The sequence below is a fragment of the Aspergillus terreus genome, genomic scaffold, assembly GCF_000149615.1.
Source record: "Aspergillus terreus NIH2624 scaffold_14 genomic scaffold, whole genome shotgun sequence".
Lineage (NCBI taxonomy): Eukaryota > Fungi > Ascomycota > Eurotiomycetes > Eurotiales > Aspergillaceae > Aspergillus > Aspergillus terreus.
Genome location: NT_165937.1, coordinates 245,973 through 264,549, shown reverse-complemented (window position 1 = coordinate 264,549; position 18,577 = coordinate 245,973). Strand labels below are relative to the sequence as shown.

At 57.8% G+C, this 18,577-nt stretch overlaps 6 protein-coding genes across 6 annotated transcripts; 3 read left to right on the top strand and 3 right to left on the bottom strand.

The window, feature by feature from the left end:
* Positions 1–1,209: 1,209 nt before the first annotated feature.
* ATEG_09097 (class II aldolase/adducin family protein) lies at positions 1,210–2,200 on the bottom strand (the record flags this gene model as incomplete). The annotated part of the gene is made up of 3 exons (XM_001217718.1): positions 1,210–1,566; positions 1,620–1,927; positions 1,987–2,200. 3 exons carry the CDS (start codon positions 2,198–2,200, stop codon positions 1,210–1,212), a joined length of 879 nt encoding a protein of 292 aa, XP_001217719.1.
* A 1,034-nt stretch (positions 2,201–3,234) lies between these two features.
* On the bottom strand, positions 3,235–5,275 carry ATEG_09096 (putative proteinase; the record flags this gene model as incomplete). The annotated part of the gene is made up of 4 exons (XM_001217717.1): positions 3,235–3,420; positions 3,466–3,526; positions 3,573–3,648; positions 3,694–5,275. 4 exons carry the CDS (start codon positions 5,273–5,275, stop codon positions 3,235–3,237), a joined length of 1,905 nt encoding a protein of 634 aa, XP_001217718.1.
* Positions 5,276–6,404: 1,129 nt separating this feature from the next.
* Positions 6,405–9,304, top strand: ATEG_09095 (putative siderochrome-iron transporter; the record flags this gene model as incomplete). The annotated part of the gene is made up of 7 exons (XM_001217716.1): positions 6,405–6,601; positions 6,646–6,669; positions 6,720–8,094; positions 8,139–8,155; positions 8,215–8,292; positions 8,572–9,085; positions 9,137–9,304. 7 exons carry the CDS (start codon positions 6,405–6,407, stop codon positions 9,302–9,304), a joined length of 2,373 nt encoding a protein of 790 aa, XP_001217717.1.
* A 540-nt stretch (positions 9,305–9,844) lies between these two features.
* ATEG_09094 (Zn(II)2Cys6 transcription factor) lies at positions 9,845–12,044 on the bottom strand (the record flags this gene model as incomplete). The annotated part of the gene is made up of 6 exons (XM_001217715.1): positions 9,845–10,588; positions 10,633–10,767; positions 10,816–11,297; positions 11,356–11,529; positions 11,595–11,760; positions 11,883–12,044. The coding sequence occupies 6 exons, from the start codon at positions 12,042–12,044 to the stop codon at positions 9,845–9,847; spliced, it is 1,863 nt and encodes a 620-aa protein (XP_001217716.1).
* A 2,269-nt stretch (positions 12,045–14,313) lies between these two features.
* ATEG_09093 (putative MFS transporter) lies at positions 14,314–15,889 on the top strand (the record flags this gene model as incomplete). Its single annotated transcript, XM_001217714.1, has 2 exons — positions 14,314–14,498; positions 14,548–15,889. 2 exons carry the CDS (start codon positions 14,314–14,316, stop codon positions 15,887–15,889), a joined length of 1,527 nt encoding a protein of 508 aa, XP_001217715.1.
* A 1,247-nt stretch (positions 15,890–17,136) lies between these two features.
* Positions 17,137–17,662, top strand: ATEG_09092 (uncharacterized protein; the record flags this gene model as incomplete). Its single annotated transcript, XM_001217713.1, has 3 exons — positions 17,137–17,270; positions 17,354–17,503; positions 17,575–17,662. 3 exons carry the CDS (start codon positions 17,137–17,139, stop codon positions 17,660–17,662), a joined length of 372 nt encoding a protein of 123 aa, XP_001217714.1.
* Between the last annotated feature and the right edge of the window lie 915 nt (positions 17,663–18,577).

Here is an 18,577-nt window from a genome sequence, read left to right as displayed (position 1 = left end):
GTAAAGCAGTCGAAAAGTCCACGACTCGTTATCAACCCTCTCTTAGAACCATAAGGATGGACCCATATACTGATTCCAGACGGTAGACTCTACCATGACAGCTAGCGTGTCCACTTAGTTCCGAATATCCCGTCTCCACCGACACCTCAGAGACACCTTATCCAACAACACCACCACTACGACTACCATACACATACACATACTATACACATACACTCTGTAGACAACATGACCCTCCCCCATCTCACCTCGCCCACCCCCTTCCTCACCGAATGCGGCATGGAAACAACCCTCTTCTACAAACACCACATCCCCCTCCCCTGCTTCTCCTCCACACCCCTCGTGGACACGCCCCACGGCCGCGCCCTCATCACCTCCTTCTACACCTCCTACGCCCGCATCGCCGCCGCCCACAACACAGGGATCATCCTCGACACGCGCACCTGGCGCGCCTCCACCCCCTGGGCGGCGCCGCTCAAGCTCACCGAGACGAAACTCCTCGAGCTGAACCGGTCCGCCGTGCGCCTCCTGCAAGACTTCCGCCCGCATTGCCCCGCCCCGCTCGTCATCAGCGGAACCCTAGGCCCGCAGCACGACGCCTACGCCGACTCCTCGGACACCATCTCGCTGGAGACCGCGCGCGACGGCTACGCCGCGCAGATCCGCGTCCTCGCCGCCGAGGGCGTCGACATGCTCACCCTGGCTACGGTCACGAACCTCAACGAGGCGGTGGCCTTTCTGCAGCTGGCGCGCGAGGTCGACCTCCCCGCGGTGGTGTCGTTTAGTCTCGAGAGTGATGGGGCGTTGCTGGGCGGGCGGACGCTGGAGAGCGCGGTGAGGTGCGTGGACGAGGCGACGGATGGGTATGCGGTGTATTTTGGGGTGAATTGTGTGCATCCGTGCCGGATTGCGGAGGCGCTGAGGGGTGTGTCTGCGGAGGTGCGCGCGCGCATTGGCATGGTCCGGGGGAATGCGAGTCTCAAGACGCATGCGGAGCTGGATGGGACGGACGAGTTGGATCGCGGGGATGTCTCTGTGTTTGTGGAGGGGTTTGCGGAGGTGATGAGAGCGGTGCCTGGGGTTAGGGCTGTTGGGGGGTGTTGTGGGACGGATGAGGAGCATCTACAGGCCATTGCTGGGCGGTTTATTCCGGGTACTGAGTAGATTATGCCTGCCTATACTAGGTATGTATATGTGTATACCATCCAGCTAGTTGAGATACTCTCCCTTAGTCTCGGCGTGGATCATATCAAACAGCGGCTTCGCGCTAAAGTATCCAGCGGCAGGCGTGCCCACCGACTTGTACGTAAACGCCGCGTCCGCTTCGTCGATCTTGACGGTCTGGCCGCCGCGACCAGCAGCCGCAGCGTCCGCCAGCAGCTGCGCGTAGCAGCATTTCTCCAGACTCACGAACCAGAACACGCACTCCTCGATGCTCTTGCCGACCGTCAGCAGGCCGTGGTTCTGCAGCAGCGCCGCCTTCTTCTCGCCCAGCGCCTGCGCGATGTTCTTGCCCTCCTCCTCGGCGAGGACGATCCCGTTGAACTGCTTGTAGACGACGTGGTCCTGTGGGATGAGCTTCGCTCGCGGATATAAGATTCTGGGCCCGGTAGACATACATTGTAGAACGCGCACGAGTCCTGCGTGATGATATCCAGCGGCCGGCCCAGCGTGCAGAACGCACGCCCGTGGATGCTGTGGCTGTGGGCGGCGCACAGCACGTCCGGGCGTGCCGCGTGAATGGCCGAGTGGATCATGAACGCCGCCGCGTTGAGCAGCCGGCAGGGTCCGCCATCGATCACTTCCCCGGAGTGGCTGACCTGGATCAGATCGGAGGCTTTGATCTGCGAAAAGGCGACGCCAAACGGGTTCACCCAGAAGGTGGTCGGGTCGACGGGGTCGCGCAGGGTGATGTGTCCGGCGACGCCTGAGGAGTTAGCCTAGGAGCACCACTGGGTAGGTATATGATAGCAGTAGGGAGTATACCCTCATCGTAGCCGTTCTTCCCAAAGATGCGAAAAGCCGCCGCCAGCCGGCCCTTGAGATACTCGCGCTCCTTGTATTTGTCGTCGAAGACGGGCGGCTTGGGGAAGCCGGTCATCTTCACCTTGGCCTTTTGCACGCCGGCCTCCTGCGTCGACTGGCGACTCTGCAGGGTGACGGAGGCTTGTGCTGTTTCTGTTGCTGTGGGGGGCGCCATGGTGAGCAGGATGTCTGGTATGTACGGAGTAGGAGGAAGAAGATGGATGATGTCGGATATCTGGCGAGAGATAAATGCGGTTCCGCGCGGGGTAATTGGAGTTGCCGATAAGATGGAGACCGAGGTTGTATTCTCGTTGGCTCGATGTCCGCATTATTGTATATTATATGTATTATTATTATAGATGATTGTCAATCAGGCTTGTTCATTGGCATGGTGGGTACGTGTCTAGGGGCACGCCCTGTGAGTGACATCCTTGCCCAAGGCATCTATGAGCTATCGCTATCTGTCTACTTGCTGAGGACTAGGACATCCCTCGGTCCAACCGCTGGACAGCCTCCTCCTTCATGCCGTCCACCCATGCGTCCTTGCTACTGCAGAAGATCTCCAAGCCCAGCTCGCACTTCGCCCGGTGCTCGTCGTCCAGCGTGCCCGATTTCATGATGATGATCTCCGGCTTATCGCCCATCTGCGACGACAGCGGCGTGCCACAGTCCCCGCAGAACTCGCGGCGCACCTTCGGTCCTCGATCACTTGCGTCCAGGTATAGTTTCGGGGTGCCGGTCGTGTAGGTCAGCGCAGCGGATGGCACGGCGATGTTGGCGGAGAAGCCGGAGCCGGTGTAGCGTTTGCAGCTGGTGCAGTGGCAGAGGATGACCTACATCCTAGTGTCAGCTTATATATTCCCTGTTGATATCGATAGGCGACTCGTACCTTGGGGGTTGGCTCCGATGCAGGCAGATTAATGCGGTAGGTAATGTTCCGGCACAGACAGGCGCCGGTTAGGGTTTGGTCGGCCATTTTGTATATGAAGTTGTATACCACAAGTCGGTGATAAAGAAAAGGAGAAGAATCATGATCTTCTGCTTTCTTCGTATTTCTAGTGAGACATTGGCTTACTAAGACTGCCCCGCTATAGATATGAATTCATAGCATTACGTGTATAGATGGTGTATAGATGAAGTATAGAAGATGAAGTTAACGCTCGATATAAACAACGCTAGTATACCATCAATGCATTGTCAGTCATATCATCATAAAGCAAAAGGTCGTAGCACTGCTCGACGGACTTCCTCCAACGAGTCCAGTCTGTCAGGTGCCCCGAGGAACGGTTTCAAGTCGCCATCGCACAGCGTCCGCGGGGGAGGCAGCTCCCCGGTCTGGAAGTACTTTCGAATGGCAGCAGTGGTGCATATAGATGGAGCAGCCAGAGTCGAATGCTACGATCGTCAGTATGAAATCTCTATAAAACGGCCAGTACATACCCCCTCAGAGTCCTGTCGGAGTACAACAGACCCAGGAAACCGCTCAGACATAATCTCTGCACTGTTCCACTTAGCACGGCCAGAACCATAAGATGGACGGCACATACCTTTTCAACGGCGTCACCGGGTCCAGGACATTATTCACAAACAGTATCGGATGCGACGTATTCCCCGAAACGGGCCCTGAACAGTCAGAATGGCACGCTCAACTCAACAGACACCACGTACCATTAACAGCCCACTTCGGCGTCACATTCCACCGCACACAGTCCAGCTCCATCTGCGCCCAGTAATCCCCAATCGCCGCACTGGTATCGCGCAGACCCTGCCACCGCTCCCCAAACGCCCTCTCACTCAGCCCCTGCAGATACGTCGCATCACTGCACAACACCGCCATCCCGGACGCCTCGTCCTCGCCCGGCGCCTGACACTCCGCCGTCCACGGCCCCGCCTGCAGACACTCCGCCGACGGACACGACGGCGACCGCAGCCCGCTCTTCAGATCCGCCAGCGCGCCGCCGTCCCCGCGCGCCAGCTCGCTCGCATACTGCGCCAGCAGCGGAAACACCGCCAGCGGCTGGTACACCGCCACGCGCTGCAGCGTCTTCAGGTCCGTCCAGGTCACCAGCTCGGGGCCGCGGACAGCCGTCGCCGGCACGGGGACAGCCGTGTTGCGCAGCCGGTCTTCCAGCGCATCGTACGCAGCCCTGATGGCGACCGGCCCGCCCGCGACATGGAACGGACACGCCGTCGCGCCCGCCGCATCGCAGTACGCCGCGAAGCGGTCGAAGATGGCGTCCGCGTCGACGATGGGCACGCCGCCCTGCCCCGTGTAGTAGCGCTGCGCGTCGACGACGGCGTCGAGGACCGCGCGCTCGACGCGATCGGGGTATAGCGTCGCAAAGGTCGCGCCCAGGACGGTGCCGTACGACCGACCCCAGTAGAGGAGCTTTTCGCGTCCTTTCTTCCACTGTGTGCGGCGCGCGATCGCCTGCGCCGCGTCGCGGCCGTGCACACGGTCGCGTTTGCGCTGCGCCTCCTGCCCGCGCTTTCCGCGCCATTCCCCGTGTCGCTCGACGAGCTCGAGCATGTCGCGCGCGACCGGCGCCGTGTTCATGTGCTCGCCGAGTGCGTCGTGGCGCTCGCTGGCGGGTGTGGACAGTGTCCGGGCGCAGCCGGTGTTGCGCGCGACCGTGCGCGCCCAGTTGCGTGTGAACGCCTGCGCGGAGCTGCCCAGCATCCCGTCGGCCTCGCGCTGCAGATCCCAGGCCGTCTGCGAGAAGCGATCCGGGAAGCAGCTGACGCCTGGGGTGGTGTTGTTCACGCCGCGCGGGTCGAAGCCGATGATGTCAAAGTATCGGGCGGAGGGGTCGGCTGTCGGAGGAAGGGCGTTGGCGTCGGCGACGGTCTGGATGTCGCGGCCGTAGCGGAGGACTTGGGCGACGCCTGAGCCGCCGGGGCCGCCTGCGGTTGACGTTGTTAGTATAGGACGGACGGCCGTTGGAAAGGGAGAGGTACCCGGGTTGATGATGATGGCGCCGCCGTAGCGAGGGTCGGAGATGGGCACTTTGGCCGGCAGACGAGTGATGGCGATGGCAACTCGACTGCCCTGGCCGTCGGTGCGGTAGTAGTCCATCGGGACGTCCAGCCGGGCGCATTGGAAGCCATCGAAGCAGGGGCGGTATTCCAGTGAGGACGAGGGCGTAATCTGTCGATTAGTCGCTGCATTATGCTGTTCGAGGGAGATGTACCTGGCTCCAGCTGAAGGGTGTATTCTGCGCAGGATGGACCTCGAGCGAGCGAGGGGCATGGCGCAGGAAGAACCACCATAGTGCGACCAGCAGCGCCGTTCCCACCGAAGGCCGGGCTAGGCGCCCTAACAGCGGCCGCGATGGGCCTGGGGTGGCAGAGACATGGGCGGCATTGGGGACGCCGGGCTTGAGGGAGTCCATCGACCCAAGATATGGGCCAGACTCCACCGTCAGTCAAGTTCAAGGGTTGAAGGGACAATCAATACCGAGGGAAGAATGAAAGGGATGGAAGCCAATTATGAGGAGGACAATGCTGCTGATAAGGCGCTGCACTGACTAAGACGATCGACAGCAAAAGCAATAATGCTCAATGCTCGCATATGAGGGGTTTGCTGTGCATGGAGATAGACTCCTTCAGAGGGGGAGTATACTTGTTGAGCATGAGAAGTATACCAGTCTGAGGAATATATCTACATCGGGTGCGAAACTGCTCTGGATGAGAGAAGACTAGTACAAGTATGCTACGGTCGCATAAGAAATGTCTGAATTTCTGGATCTAAATCTCTGCTGAACTATGGAAGCGCCACTGATGGATGTATCTTGGGAATGCAACCATGGTGTCTGTCTGTCATGAATCACCGCATCATACATGAAGAGATTTACTATACTCCTAGAGTATACCAGGTACGCTCGAGTATAGAAGCGATAATCGGTATGAAGCATCTTCGGCTCACTTGCTCTTTACAGTAGAATCCAGAGATCGGCTGTCTTCAAGTACCGCTAACTACATACATACTTCATTCAATACTCCATTTCTCCATCTCTCCATCTCTCCATCTCTCCTCTACCTAACATGCACCATCACGAGCACCCTGCATCCATCCTGCAGCTACTCGGCATCGCCTGATCCATGGCGGCGTCGATCCCTGCTGGCTGCCCCTCACTGGGACGTGTCTAGTCGCAAGTCCTACCGGTTAGTGTCTAGCTGCTAGTCTGCTTCTGCTAGTAATCGGCAGAGTGTCGATCCTGCAACTGCACTCTTCACCATCCTTCATCTTCCATCTCCCATCCATTCCACTGTCCACTGTCCACAGGCTACACTCAGGCGGTGGCTGTCCTCGACTGGCTTCTGCATCGATAGATCACGACAGAGCATGCCCACTGGTCCTTCATTGTACGATACTCACCATGACGGTCTGGAGCTTTCTCCACTCGCAGACCAGCCACGATGGCCGATCCACCTCCTCCACCGACTACGAGAAACATCCCGAGATCGAAATCTCCGTGCAAGAGGATCGTGCGCCAGAGCAATCCGCCGGCGTCGTCAAGATCGAGGCCGTCGAGGCCGTCGGAGGGCGCAAAGGACGCTACTTTCTATATGCCGGGTGCGTTTCTATACTCGGTAGATTGGTTGATACTGACGATGCAGACTGGCCATGATCATGATCATCTAGTAAGTATACACCCATCCACTGCTGCACACAGCTAATATCTAGTCTATAGCGAACTGGATAACTCCACCGTGGGCACGTATCGCAACTTTGCTACCTCCGACTTTGACCAGCTCCCCATGCTGGCCACCCTCAATACCGCCGCCAGCATCATCACTGCCGTCTGCAAACCGCCCATTGCCAAAATCTCCGACGTCCTGGGCCGCGGCGAGGCCTACCTGCTCACCCTCATCCTCTACATCCTCTCCTACATCCTCTGCGCCTCGTCGCGCAGCTTCAGCACCTACGCCGGCGGCTACGTCCTCTACGCCGTCGGCACCGCCGGCACCGCCATCCTCAACTCCACCGTCGTCTCCGACCTCTCCTCCATGCGCTGGCGCGGCTTCGTCTACAACATCCTCTACCTCCCCTTCCTGATCACCCCGTGGATCTCCGCCTTCATCGTCCAGAGCGTCGTCCACGGCATCGGCTGGCGCTGGGGCATCGGCATGTTCGCCATCCTCATGCCCGTCGGCGCCGCCCCCATCATCACCACCCTGCTCGTCTTCCAGCGCCGCGCCCGCGCCGCCGGCCTCATCCTCACCGAGCGCCTCAGCCCCCGCGCCTTCGCCTCCCGCATCGACCTCGGCGGCATCGCCCTGCTCTGCGCCGGCTTCGCCCTCCTCCTCATCCCCATCACCGTCGCCGCCATCACCCCCGCCCGCTGGCGCACCCCCTGGGTCGACCTGCTCATCGCCCTCGGCGCCGCCACCCTGCTCGCCCTCTACCCCTACGAGAAATACGCCGCCCGCCACCCCGTCCTCCCCGTCCGCTACTTCCGCACCCTCTCCGTCGTCGTCGCCGTCGCCCTCGCCGCCATCGACAACATCGGCTTCGGCGCCACCCACACCTACCTCTACGTCTGGTCCATCGTCGCCCACGACTTCTCCCCCCGCGACGCCCAGTTCCTCAACTACGCCAACGGCGTCATGCAGGCCCTCGTCGGCATGGCTACCGGCCTGCTGATGTACCGCACGCGCCGGTACAAGTGGATCGGCGTGGCGGGGGCGGTTATCCGGCTGGTCGGGTATGGGGTGATGGTGCGTCTGCGCACGAACGAGAGCTCCGTCGCCGAGCTGTTCATCGTCCAGCTGGTGCAGGGCGTCGGCAGCGGGGTTATCGAGACGATTGTCATTGTTGCGGCGCAGATCGCTGTCAGCCATGCCGAGCTGGCGCAGGTTACGTCGCTGATAATGTTGGGGTCGTTTTTGGGGAATGGTATTGGGTCTGCGATTGCGGGGGGGATCTATACGGGGGAGCTGCGGGGACGGCTGCGGTTGCATATGGGCGCGCATACGGATCAGGCGTTGGTCGAGCGGTTGTTTAATTCGATTACGGATACGCTGCCGGCGTGGGGGACGCCGGAGCGCACGGCGGTTAGCCAGGCTGTAAGTGTCTGTCCTCTTGTGTGGGAGTTGCGCTGACGATGCAGTATTCGGATGTGATGGGGTGTGTTCAAAGGACCCGGTCGCTACCTAGGTACCTATATGATGTGCTAACTGGTGCAGGTATATTACTATCGCTGCGCTGGCATTCTCTGTGCCGGTGGTCCTGCTTGCGCTCATCCTGCCTGACAAGCGTCTTGGGTATGTCAACACAATTAGAGCGTACGACAGTACTGATGTATACAGGGACGGGCACAACCTGGTGCAAGAACCAGACGCAAAACCCGACGACCAGACATGAGCTAGATACATTATGATTATGATGTGATATATGACAGTAGATACAATCAACGCTGATCCCATGCTATTTCCCCGGCGACCCCAACACACACACAAACTTCCTCTCCGGCGTCCCATCCAGCGCATTCTTAACCAAATTCCACAAATTCAGATCATACGCCAGCCCAATATGCCCGACAGGATCCAGCGGACACACATCCTGCACCCAGACATTGCGCACGCCGTCCTCATGCACAAACGCCGTCTCGACGGGCGTCACCATCTCATCAAACCGCGACGCAATCACCGTAACCTCGTTCCCCTCCTGCGCAATCGGCTCCCCATCATTCAACCGCGCAATCGCCTCCCCACCAATCCCCAGCTCATCGCACGCCGCACACCCCACCGTATCCAGCACCGTGCCGACCAGCTCGCGCGACGTATTCCCCAGCAGATACGCCAGCTTGTACAGCCCGCCAAACGTGGTCCCGTGCGTCGGCGGCGCCACGGCCACGATCTTGTCCACGAGCGCCGCCACGCCGTCCTCGAACTTCGGCGTGTACAGCGCCTGGAATGCGCCCTCCGAGTGGCCGACCAGGTCGACCTTGCTCGCGCCGGTCTTGGCGGCGACTTTGCGGATGTAGGCGGCGACTTGCGCGGAGGATTCGGCGATCGGTTTGAGGCCGCCGACCAGTGGGAAGGCTGGGTATTCGCCGTAGGTCTGGGCGAAGGTGCAGTAGCCCTGGCTTTGTAGCCAGCCTTGCAGGACGTTGAGGTCTTCGTACCAGGTTGCGCCGAGGCCGTGGTGCAGGATTACCGGGTTGGGGTGCTTGGTGCTGCGGCAGGAGAAGTCGTTGATGCTGGTGGAGAGGGCCCCCGTGAGGAGCAGGGTGCTCGTGAGGAGGGAGAGGTGCATTTTGGCGGAGGGCCCTGAGGGGGATTGTGAGGGTCTGAGGGATGGGGATGGGATGGAAACGGGGGCAGACTGCTAGGGCTGGTATTTATTCTTAGGGGTTGTGCTCGGGTGCTCCCCGAAAGGGGCTGAGCTGAGTTGGTTGTGCAGGTCCAGCAGATTCAGTGGAAAATTGCGGAGATCCCTGTGATAGATCGTGATGGCCCTGCTGATGGATCGAGACGGATCGCGTCGGCACCAGCAGATTGGATCGTGGAGTGGAGAGGATCCTCTGGTGTTGACTAGTGCCGCCACTATTGAACCATTGTCTTACAAAAAGCAATCCGGTGGATCGGAACTATACTGTATACCCCGTAGTGGACAGCCGATCGTAATGTATTGAAGTGGCTTCTGGAATGTTGGCTGCCATGAGCATGCCGTAGGGAAAATGCTCCATTCCTGTCATAGTATAAACCCTGAAATGCCAACAAGTGGCTCATACATTAGTAGATAGTTGCAGCCATAGCCGCTGCAGTCATAAGCTTTATCGTCACTCATAATCGTGAATCCTTCCCAACGCGTTTACGCTGATCCTGGCGACCCAGCGCGAGGAGACAGCTCCGACATCCCACTCCCCCAAAGTCCTAATGCATGTCGTCTCTCCACCAGTTTTAACACTTCGTACAAGAATTGTCGCTCCGGCCCGCCGTCGGGAAACACCTCCCAGGCCACGCGCACCGGAAACGCCAGGCGGTTGATCATGTTCCCCGGCGCCGTCAATATATACCACTCCAGCGTTCGGCAGATCCCGCAGCCGAGCGCGTACTGCTCCGGCGGACCGACCCTCCCTTCCGGACGGGTGTCCACCGACGACAGGATTAGCCGCGTGGTAAAGTACAGGCACATGGTCTGCGCCAGGCGGAGGTCCGGGTAAACGAATTTCGTGGGGGTGATGATGGCTCCCGTGCGGAGATCCCGACACTGGAACACGGGGAACTGCCCCGTCGGCGTCGCCTCGACTTCTCGAGGAGGTCCGTCGGGATACCCATCCACCCACGTCGTCTTCCATTGCAGCAGCCGGCCTGTCAGATCGGCCACCCCGTTCCACAGCGCCGTCTGTTTCACCGTCTTCTCGTGCGCGCCCATCACAGGCTCCACGGCGGCCTGGAGCTCGTCGTGTTGCGCCAACAGAGCCGGCACCTCGACCGTCAGATCGAGCAGATGGTGCAGGATGTCTTTTTGCGTGGTTCCGGCCGACCACGGCACCGTCTTCCATTCTTCGCTGGCAAAGAATGACGGTTGACGGCTTGCAAGAGCGGCGCCCACCTACACTCGTTAGTATGCATACTGACAGTGAGCAGAGCACATACCCAATAGGGACGCAGCTCGGTAAAGAGTAAATGCTCCACGCCATATACATGAGCTTCCGGGCCTCGATGTTCGATTAGACGCACAGCGCCATGGACGTGGGCTATAAGCGACGCTTGTGTAGTTCGCTCGACGCTCTAAACCGCATTAGTTACCGTCGACCATCGAGAACGGCGGTGGCTCACCTCAAACGCCATCAGCAGAATGACGGTCGCCAAGGTCGACTCGGCGCGACTCCGCTCAGGATCCTGCAGCGCCTGTTGTAGTTTTCGCAGCACCCGCGGGTACAGATGGTGCCCCGACATCTCGATCCGCTTGTCCTGGATGCACCGCCCAAAAAACGCGACCGAGACCGCCTCAAACGCATCCTGCAGAATGGGCGAGAACATGCGGATTTCCGCGGCCCGTCGCAGGGCCCCCGCCTGGCCCGCTTTCACATCGACCTCCGGGCTAAAGGCATCCACGAACCGCTCGACAAACACGTCGATCATGGTTTTCGGCGAGTACAAGCCCGGGAGGGAGATGCCGGAATCATTGCTGTCCTCCGACGGGCTGCGGTTGAAATCGAACCCTTCGGACTGGTAGTAGTTGGGAAAGCCCAACGCCGTGCGTCCATCGTCCTCACTGTCAGACGAGGCATACCGCGTGACGGCATAGTCTTCGTACGCTATTGATCCACATCCACGTCAACCATGGGCCTCCGGCGCCGGAAAGGCAGCACGCACCTTCTATCCCCTCCCACGGCCCCACCGATATCAGCTCCCGGTTCAACTCCCCCCGGGACGCGCGAATGTCCGCGACAATCCGATCGACCACGTCCAACGGTGCCGAGCGGATCGACTCGACCAGGGACTGCAGCTTCGCTAGCTGCCATTGGTGTCGGTTGCGGTTCCGGTGTTCTGAGACGGAAGGGCCCGATCAGCCGACAATCCTTACTCTTATGAAGGCGGGTGGAACGGCTTACCGCGGTCGTTGAGACGCGCCGTGAGGTCCTGGATTTCCGCCCGGAGATTACGTATTTCCTCGGCCTGGCTGACGGGCTGGAGATCCTCGTCGGGACTGAAGTCGTATACGCATTTGGACGGGTACCCGTGGGCACAGCATGCATGACAGGGTTTTACGCGATCACACTATAGCGAGGGTCATTAAGATGTTTGGAATGTACTCCGTAAAGTGCGGAAATTGTTTCCACCCAACGGAGACGTTCTAGATCCAGGTATATCCAAGTATAGTAGTACTTGGTGGTACGCACCTTCACCTTGCGGAGTCGACAGACCTTGCAGGATCGGACCTGACGGGAGGTTTGATTAGGCTTGACAGCTGTCTTGTCGACCCGCCGTCGGTCGGATTCCAGCGCAGGCTGCGAATCGGTGACAACCATCAGCGGCGGCGGTGGAGAGTCGGCAGCAGGCATCCAAGGGTCCTGATGGGAAGCAAAAGGGGATGGGCCAACAGCACGGCGAGATCGCAGCAAGCGAGATCAGGACGAGCATGTCCGAGATTGCTCGCCCTTCGCTTACGGCGCAGAGGCCCACTGGCGTCGCTTGCGCCGAGGAGCGTCCAATAATCGGGGGGATGGGTGAGACGGTGTCACACTAGGTGGGACACGAACGCGCCAAGAGGTGAGGACTGGAAGTGAGATTGGGGGGGTACAGAGTATTGGGATGGTAAGGAGGTACGGACAAGTACTTGCAAGATGTTAGGGTCATGAAGACGGTCTCCTGCGTGCCATGATTGCATTCAGCTGAGCTGACTGAGAAAGAGGAAGAAGAAGCAAATAGAAAGAAGAAAAGAAGAGCTTCAAATCCCGAGTTGATCATTTGCCTAATGGGGTATAGTGTAGAATATCGATTGGGACTAGCTCGGGTCAGAGAGGATGACGTACTGGGTGTATAATGTGTCATAACTGCATAACATTATGCATATTGTACACCTGATTGTGTACATATGTAGTAATAGTTGGAGAGATGGTATATACGTAGGTAGTATCATGAGAGTATTCCAGGATACTGCGAATGATCGACTCTAGGATGCACCCCTTGCTGATCACCCGTGGTCTACCTAGTAGTAGCATCAGAACCATATCTTCTTAATCTGCAAGTATCCTCCAACTCCCTCTATTGTACTACATATATATATCAATCTCCATATAGACTAGGGAGCTACATACAGCACGGAACAACCCAACAAGACGCAGTAGAGATCTCTCATTTCCCACAGGCCATCAACCTCTCCATAGGGATACAGGGAACATATCGTATCTTTTGCCCTTGGAATTCCTCCGATCCCTCCCGCCCTCTTGGTACTACATCCTTCTCCTCATCAACACCGAACGATATCCGACATCCCCGCCCCCAGACAGCAAGACAGCGCAGCCAATGACACTCAGAATCTACCAGAGTCATCAACATCTGTACGAGCTAGCTCAATCCATGGTCCGCCGCCATGATACCAACCCGATGGTGGTGTTCTTGGACCGGCGCAACTCCGCTGGCGCCATCCAGCCCTCTGAGCGACACGTGCGTATCTGGGTGGAAGGCTCGCGCGGTGTCCGAGTTGGGGCCGACAGCCGCGCGACAACGCCATGGGAACGGTGCCAAGGAGGAAGAGCGGTGGGCGTGTAGGAGAAAGTCCGGAGTGTCCTGACAGCGCGGGATCCCGAGGACTTGGCATGGGATGGGCTCAGGGGAGTACATGCATATACTGTCCTGTGTTGGTCTACTAGAAGGGGTCGGGCGGTAGCAAGGCTTGGTTTGGGGTATATGCAGGGGGACTATCAGTGAGTATAACTAGAATAGATGACCGACAGGTTGAGGTACAATAGCGTAGGTAGCTTAACACCTCCTGTACCTAGTAACTAAGGTACCTAGGTCCCTAGCTAAGTTAGTAGGGTAGGTCTGCAAGCCGATCTTGGTAGCCGAACGGAGATGCTGCGAGCCAAGCATGGGTAGCCTCGGATATGACCACTGGTCCAAGCTTGTCGCAGGCCAGACTGATCAAGATTCTGAGTCGTGTCTTAGCCTGAATCAGAGGGTGAATTACCCATCCAATAAAGCAACCCTGCAGGACTTCCCTATCCAGCCAGCGGTCCGATAATGCAGCCGTCATACGGTCTCTGTACTGACTGTCTTCCCCGCTGACCCGTCTCCAACCAGCACATGGTAGCTCTAACTAGTGTTCGGGTGAGAAGTGGAACGGATGGACCCTCTCAAGAAAAGACCATTGGATTGGATAGCATGCCCGGACATAGTCCGACTGAGCGACTGAGCGATGGATGAAGAAGAATAGAGTGTTGTCTGGCACAGACCCTGGCCAGCCGCGTGGGGGTCTGCACTACTCCGGAGTACCTCCACTCTCCCACCCTCGACGGGCTCTCCCCGGCTTTTCTCCGCATTTTCTTCCCCAGGATGATATCACCCCACCCAATTACACTTTGTCCCCCCCACGCTTACCGTTGCTAGAACACACCCTAGGGCCGTCTACACGAGGTTCCTAGTCGATTCGTCTGTGATTGCCAGTAGGATAGGCATAACAGTACCTGGTAGTCCTAGTCCGGATAGTCCTGGGCCGGGTGTGACATTCCCTGTGCGCCGTGGTCCTATATAATCCCCTGTCCCAGTCTCCGTCGGTCCTCTGTTCCCTCCCACGTCCAAATCTACAAGAACTCATCCATACTATCCACCATGACGGAGGTGGTCACCGACAAGGAGCTCATGGCCGAAAAGGGCGACATCGCCCACGAGGAGGTCTTTCATCTCTCCCAGCTCACCGAGGAGGAGAAGCAGATCGAGCGCAAGCTGCGCATTCGCATTGACTCGCTGATCATGCCCATGGTCATTCTCGTCTATCTCATGAACTATATCGACCGGTGAGTCTTCCTCCTTCATACTGCAGGGGCAGCGAAACTGACTGATTAGAAACAACTATGCCGCCGCCAAACTCCAAGGCCTCACCGAAGACCTCAAACTCACCGACGCCCAGTACCAGACCGGCCTGTCCATCCTCTTCGTCGCCTACATCCTCATGCAGGTCCCCTCCAACCTGCTGCTCAACTACATGGGCAAGCCATCGCTCTATCTCGGCTTCTTCACCGTCATGTGGGGCCTGGTCTCACTGGTGACCAGCCAGTGCCACAACTACGCCGGCATCGTCGCCTGTCGCTTCTTCCTCGGCTTCGTCGAGGCCCCCTTCTTCGCCGGCGTGCTTTTCTACCTGTCCAAGTGGTACACCAAGAAGGAGCTGGCCTTTCGCATGAGTATCTTCTACTCGGGATCCCTGCTGAGCGGCGCGTTCGGCAACCTCATCGCTGCCGGCATCCTCAACGGTCTGGCCGGCCACCGCGGCCTCTCCGCCTGGAAATGGCTGTACATCATCGAAGGCGCCATTACCATGTTCATCGGCATCCTCGTCGCCCTCGTGCTGCCCGACTTCCCCGACACCTGGCGGCTCCTCTCGCCCGAGATGAAGCGCGTCGCCAACCGCCGCCTGGCCATCGAGGCCGCCGAGGCCGACGTCGACGAGGCCGGCAAGATGAGCCAGCTCAAGGGCCTCAAGCTCGCCTTCACCGACGTCAAGACCTACGCCCTCGCCATCGCCTACATGTCCATCACCGGCGCCAGCGGCTTCCAGAACTTCTTCCCCACCCTGACCGAGACTCTCGGCTACAGCAAGATCATCTCGCTGCTGCTCGTCGCCCCGCCCTACATCTTCATGGTCATCTACAGTCTGTCCCACTCCTACCTGTCCGACCACTACGGCAAGCGCTTCTGGTTCTTCGTCTATCCCATTCCCATCACCATCGTCGGCTTCATCATCTTCATGACCACCACCGGCTTCGGGCCCCGCTACTTCTCCTTCTTCCTGATGGTGTTTGTCTTTGCTCAGAACGGCACCGTCTACTCGTGGATCGCCAATGCCATCCCCCGCCCCCCGGCCAAGCGCGCCGCCGCCTACGCCTTTATCAACTCCGTCGGCAACTCCGCCAGCATCTGGACCCCCTACACGTACCGCCACGGGGATGCGCCGTTCTACCGGCCGGCGATGGGGGTGTGTATCGCGCTGCAGGCGCTGGGCGCCCTGATGGCCGTCTTCATGTACTTCCACCTGCGGTCGCTGAACAAGCGCCAGGAGCGGCTGGAGAACGAGGACGTGGTGCTGACGGATAAGGAGCTGCGACGACTGCAGCACACGGCGGAGGTGGAGAATATCACGGTCGCAGAGGCGCGGCTATTGCAGAAGGGATTCCGGTATGTGGTGTGATGGATGGGTGGGATGGAAGTATCCGTATTATGATGACGATGTACATAAGTTCAGTTCGTTTGGGGACTGCAGGTTAATGAAACAATGCGTGAAACATTGCCATGACATCATCAAGGGAGCTAGGGGTGAAGAATGACTTTCGGCATTCGACTGATGCTTTCGGAAGGTATGGACGGACCGATCGATACGGAGTAGAGTCTCTGCCGTCATCCCAGAGACCCGTTCCTATTCGTTCCGATCCCCTGAGGATCCTCGCTCTGTCCTTGAGAAGGGATTGTAGCGTAGTTTGTGTAGATTGACAGGGCTGCAATGCACGCATTGCACTGACACTAACACTAACACTAACAGACCAGCTACCAGCTCTCACTGACGATAGCCATTTGCACATGTACGTCTCAATCAGGCGAGTCGTCATGACTTCGTCCCCAGACCACATGGTTGTCAACTCCCGGTCCCACGGGCTCCAGTTGCGACCGTGGTGCTGTCAGAGAGTCGCCTAGGTACGTCCTGCATCAGAGTTCGTCTTCGCTGTTAGGGAAGGTCTCGGAAAGCCCGCAGACTCCTTCATTGGCCGTCCGGAATCTCGGCTGCATTTCATTCTCGGCTCGCCTTCTGTATCGGTGGCGGTGGCACTCGCCGGCATGTCGACTGGCAACCAATATGCTTCAACACTGCAGACGTCGAACTGAGGAATCGACACGGCGAAAGCTTCATTTCCATATTTCTGACGACCGCAAAAACTCGATGATGACGAGCGATCGGGATGACACGACCGATTTGGCACCCAAAGGTCTGGTTACGCGACGAGAATGCCGCTGCAGCGATCCTACCGGGGATCAACAGCGGAGAAGCGGTAAATAGTTAGGTCCAAAGCGACAAGCGACGGGGGGGAGATGATATCATCCCACATGGCGGAGAAACGACACCCAGCGGCTCCCTTGCGTGAGTCCCCCTGTATGGTCGACCGTGGCGGAGGACAATCGTCCGTCATGGAGGGCCGTTCTGCATCATCAGTCGCCGGATCGGGGGGTGACCGGTCACGTGAGTCGCCCTGCCTGGCAACCGCCCAAGTATATAGACTCCAAGGGCCCAGTGATTCTGTCTTCCCTTGTTAGATAACATACATCAGTCAGTCAGTCAGTCAATCATCAGCCTCTGGAGAAGTACCTCCTTCGTTGCAACTTATCATCAGTTGTCCTGTCAGCCACTCCACTTCTCCAGATCGTCACCCCGCATTTATCCACACCATGTTCATCGAAGCCTCTCGTCCTCTCGTTCGTGCCAGTGGCAACGCCCGTCGGTCGCGTTCCTTTTCGATCGCGGTGCCTGCCCGGAAAGAAGGTGATATGTGGTCCCCCAAGCCTCGTGGCTTTCTCGCCGAGTATGTTCTCTCCTGGGTGTTCGCCGGCCCCTGATGACATCATCGGGCATGCCGGTGTCTGGCAGCGCTGACCGATCATGTAGGAAAAACACCCCCACGACTCGTGAACCCCGTCGGGAGTCCCTCTCGTCAGAGAACTATCTCCTCAAAGCCCAACAGGCGGAACAGCTCCGCACTCTGCGATACAAAATGCATCAACACCGTCAGCATCTCGATGAGCTCGACCGGTTTATGTAAGTTCCTTGCCTTCACCCGAGATTTCTCTCACTCCCTCGAAAGAGATCAGCCTGACGCGTATGGCCAGAACTTCGCCCGAATCCTTGAAATATAGCGCATACAGTGCCATGCATCAGGGTAGCCAGGGTCCCAGCTACACCTTCCGCGAGTTTTGAATATTTGGTTTGATTCTTGTGCTGCATTACATACCCAGATCTCTCGAGATCAACTGTCACATAGAGCACGCGCTGGAGGATCATTGATTGATCCGCTGCAACGCTGCTAGCCCCACGATTGTCATGCTGGATATGGCTGGGGGTTGCACGGATGACTGTAGATACCATTGCATGTGTTATGTCTCGTTAGTGTTCTCTAATGGAAGGTTCCATTGGTTTCCAGGTTGTTTTGCTGCCATGTTGCCGGTAATTGGGCCGGTTCAGGCCGGATGCAACTTGGAGATGAGTAGCATGTCGGATATCCGGAGTAGTCGGAGGGACTGAGCGATAGTTCGTTGATGTGAGATGTTTCGGCTGTCAGATAGATAAGATCGGCGACTGGCGTCATCTCGGCTCGGAAGCATCAAGGCAATGTATCCGCTGACACCGATTATGACTCTGGTCGTTTGTGACAGGCCGGATCTATCACACTATGTGAGATGTCCATCTTATCCCACCAGACGCGTAAGTACTGCACCGGAGGATGCATTGATGCAGTGGTTCGTCTTGCTTGAGGGAAGAGCTACAATGCCCTCGCGCCATGTGGCGTCTAACTTGATAGTTTTAACTATTAGGGAATGAGGATTCCCAGGGATCTTCGATCTTGTAGTTTAGTTTTTCAGAGGCTCAACAAGTAGGGTAGTATATGGTACATAGTGTAGACAGATATATATCTCGAACTAGTTAGACACAGGATTATCTCCATAGAACGAGTATAACTCGGTGATAGTAGCTGCCACTTCCGACCAACAATGGAACCTTGATCGTCTTATCTCCGAGAATCGATCTGAATAGAATCTTCTTTTCTTTAAATGGATCGTACTATGGACCAGGAATTCGGAGGACAGAGTTGTCCGCTGACTCAGCGGCAGTAAC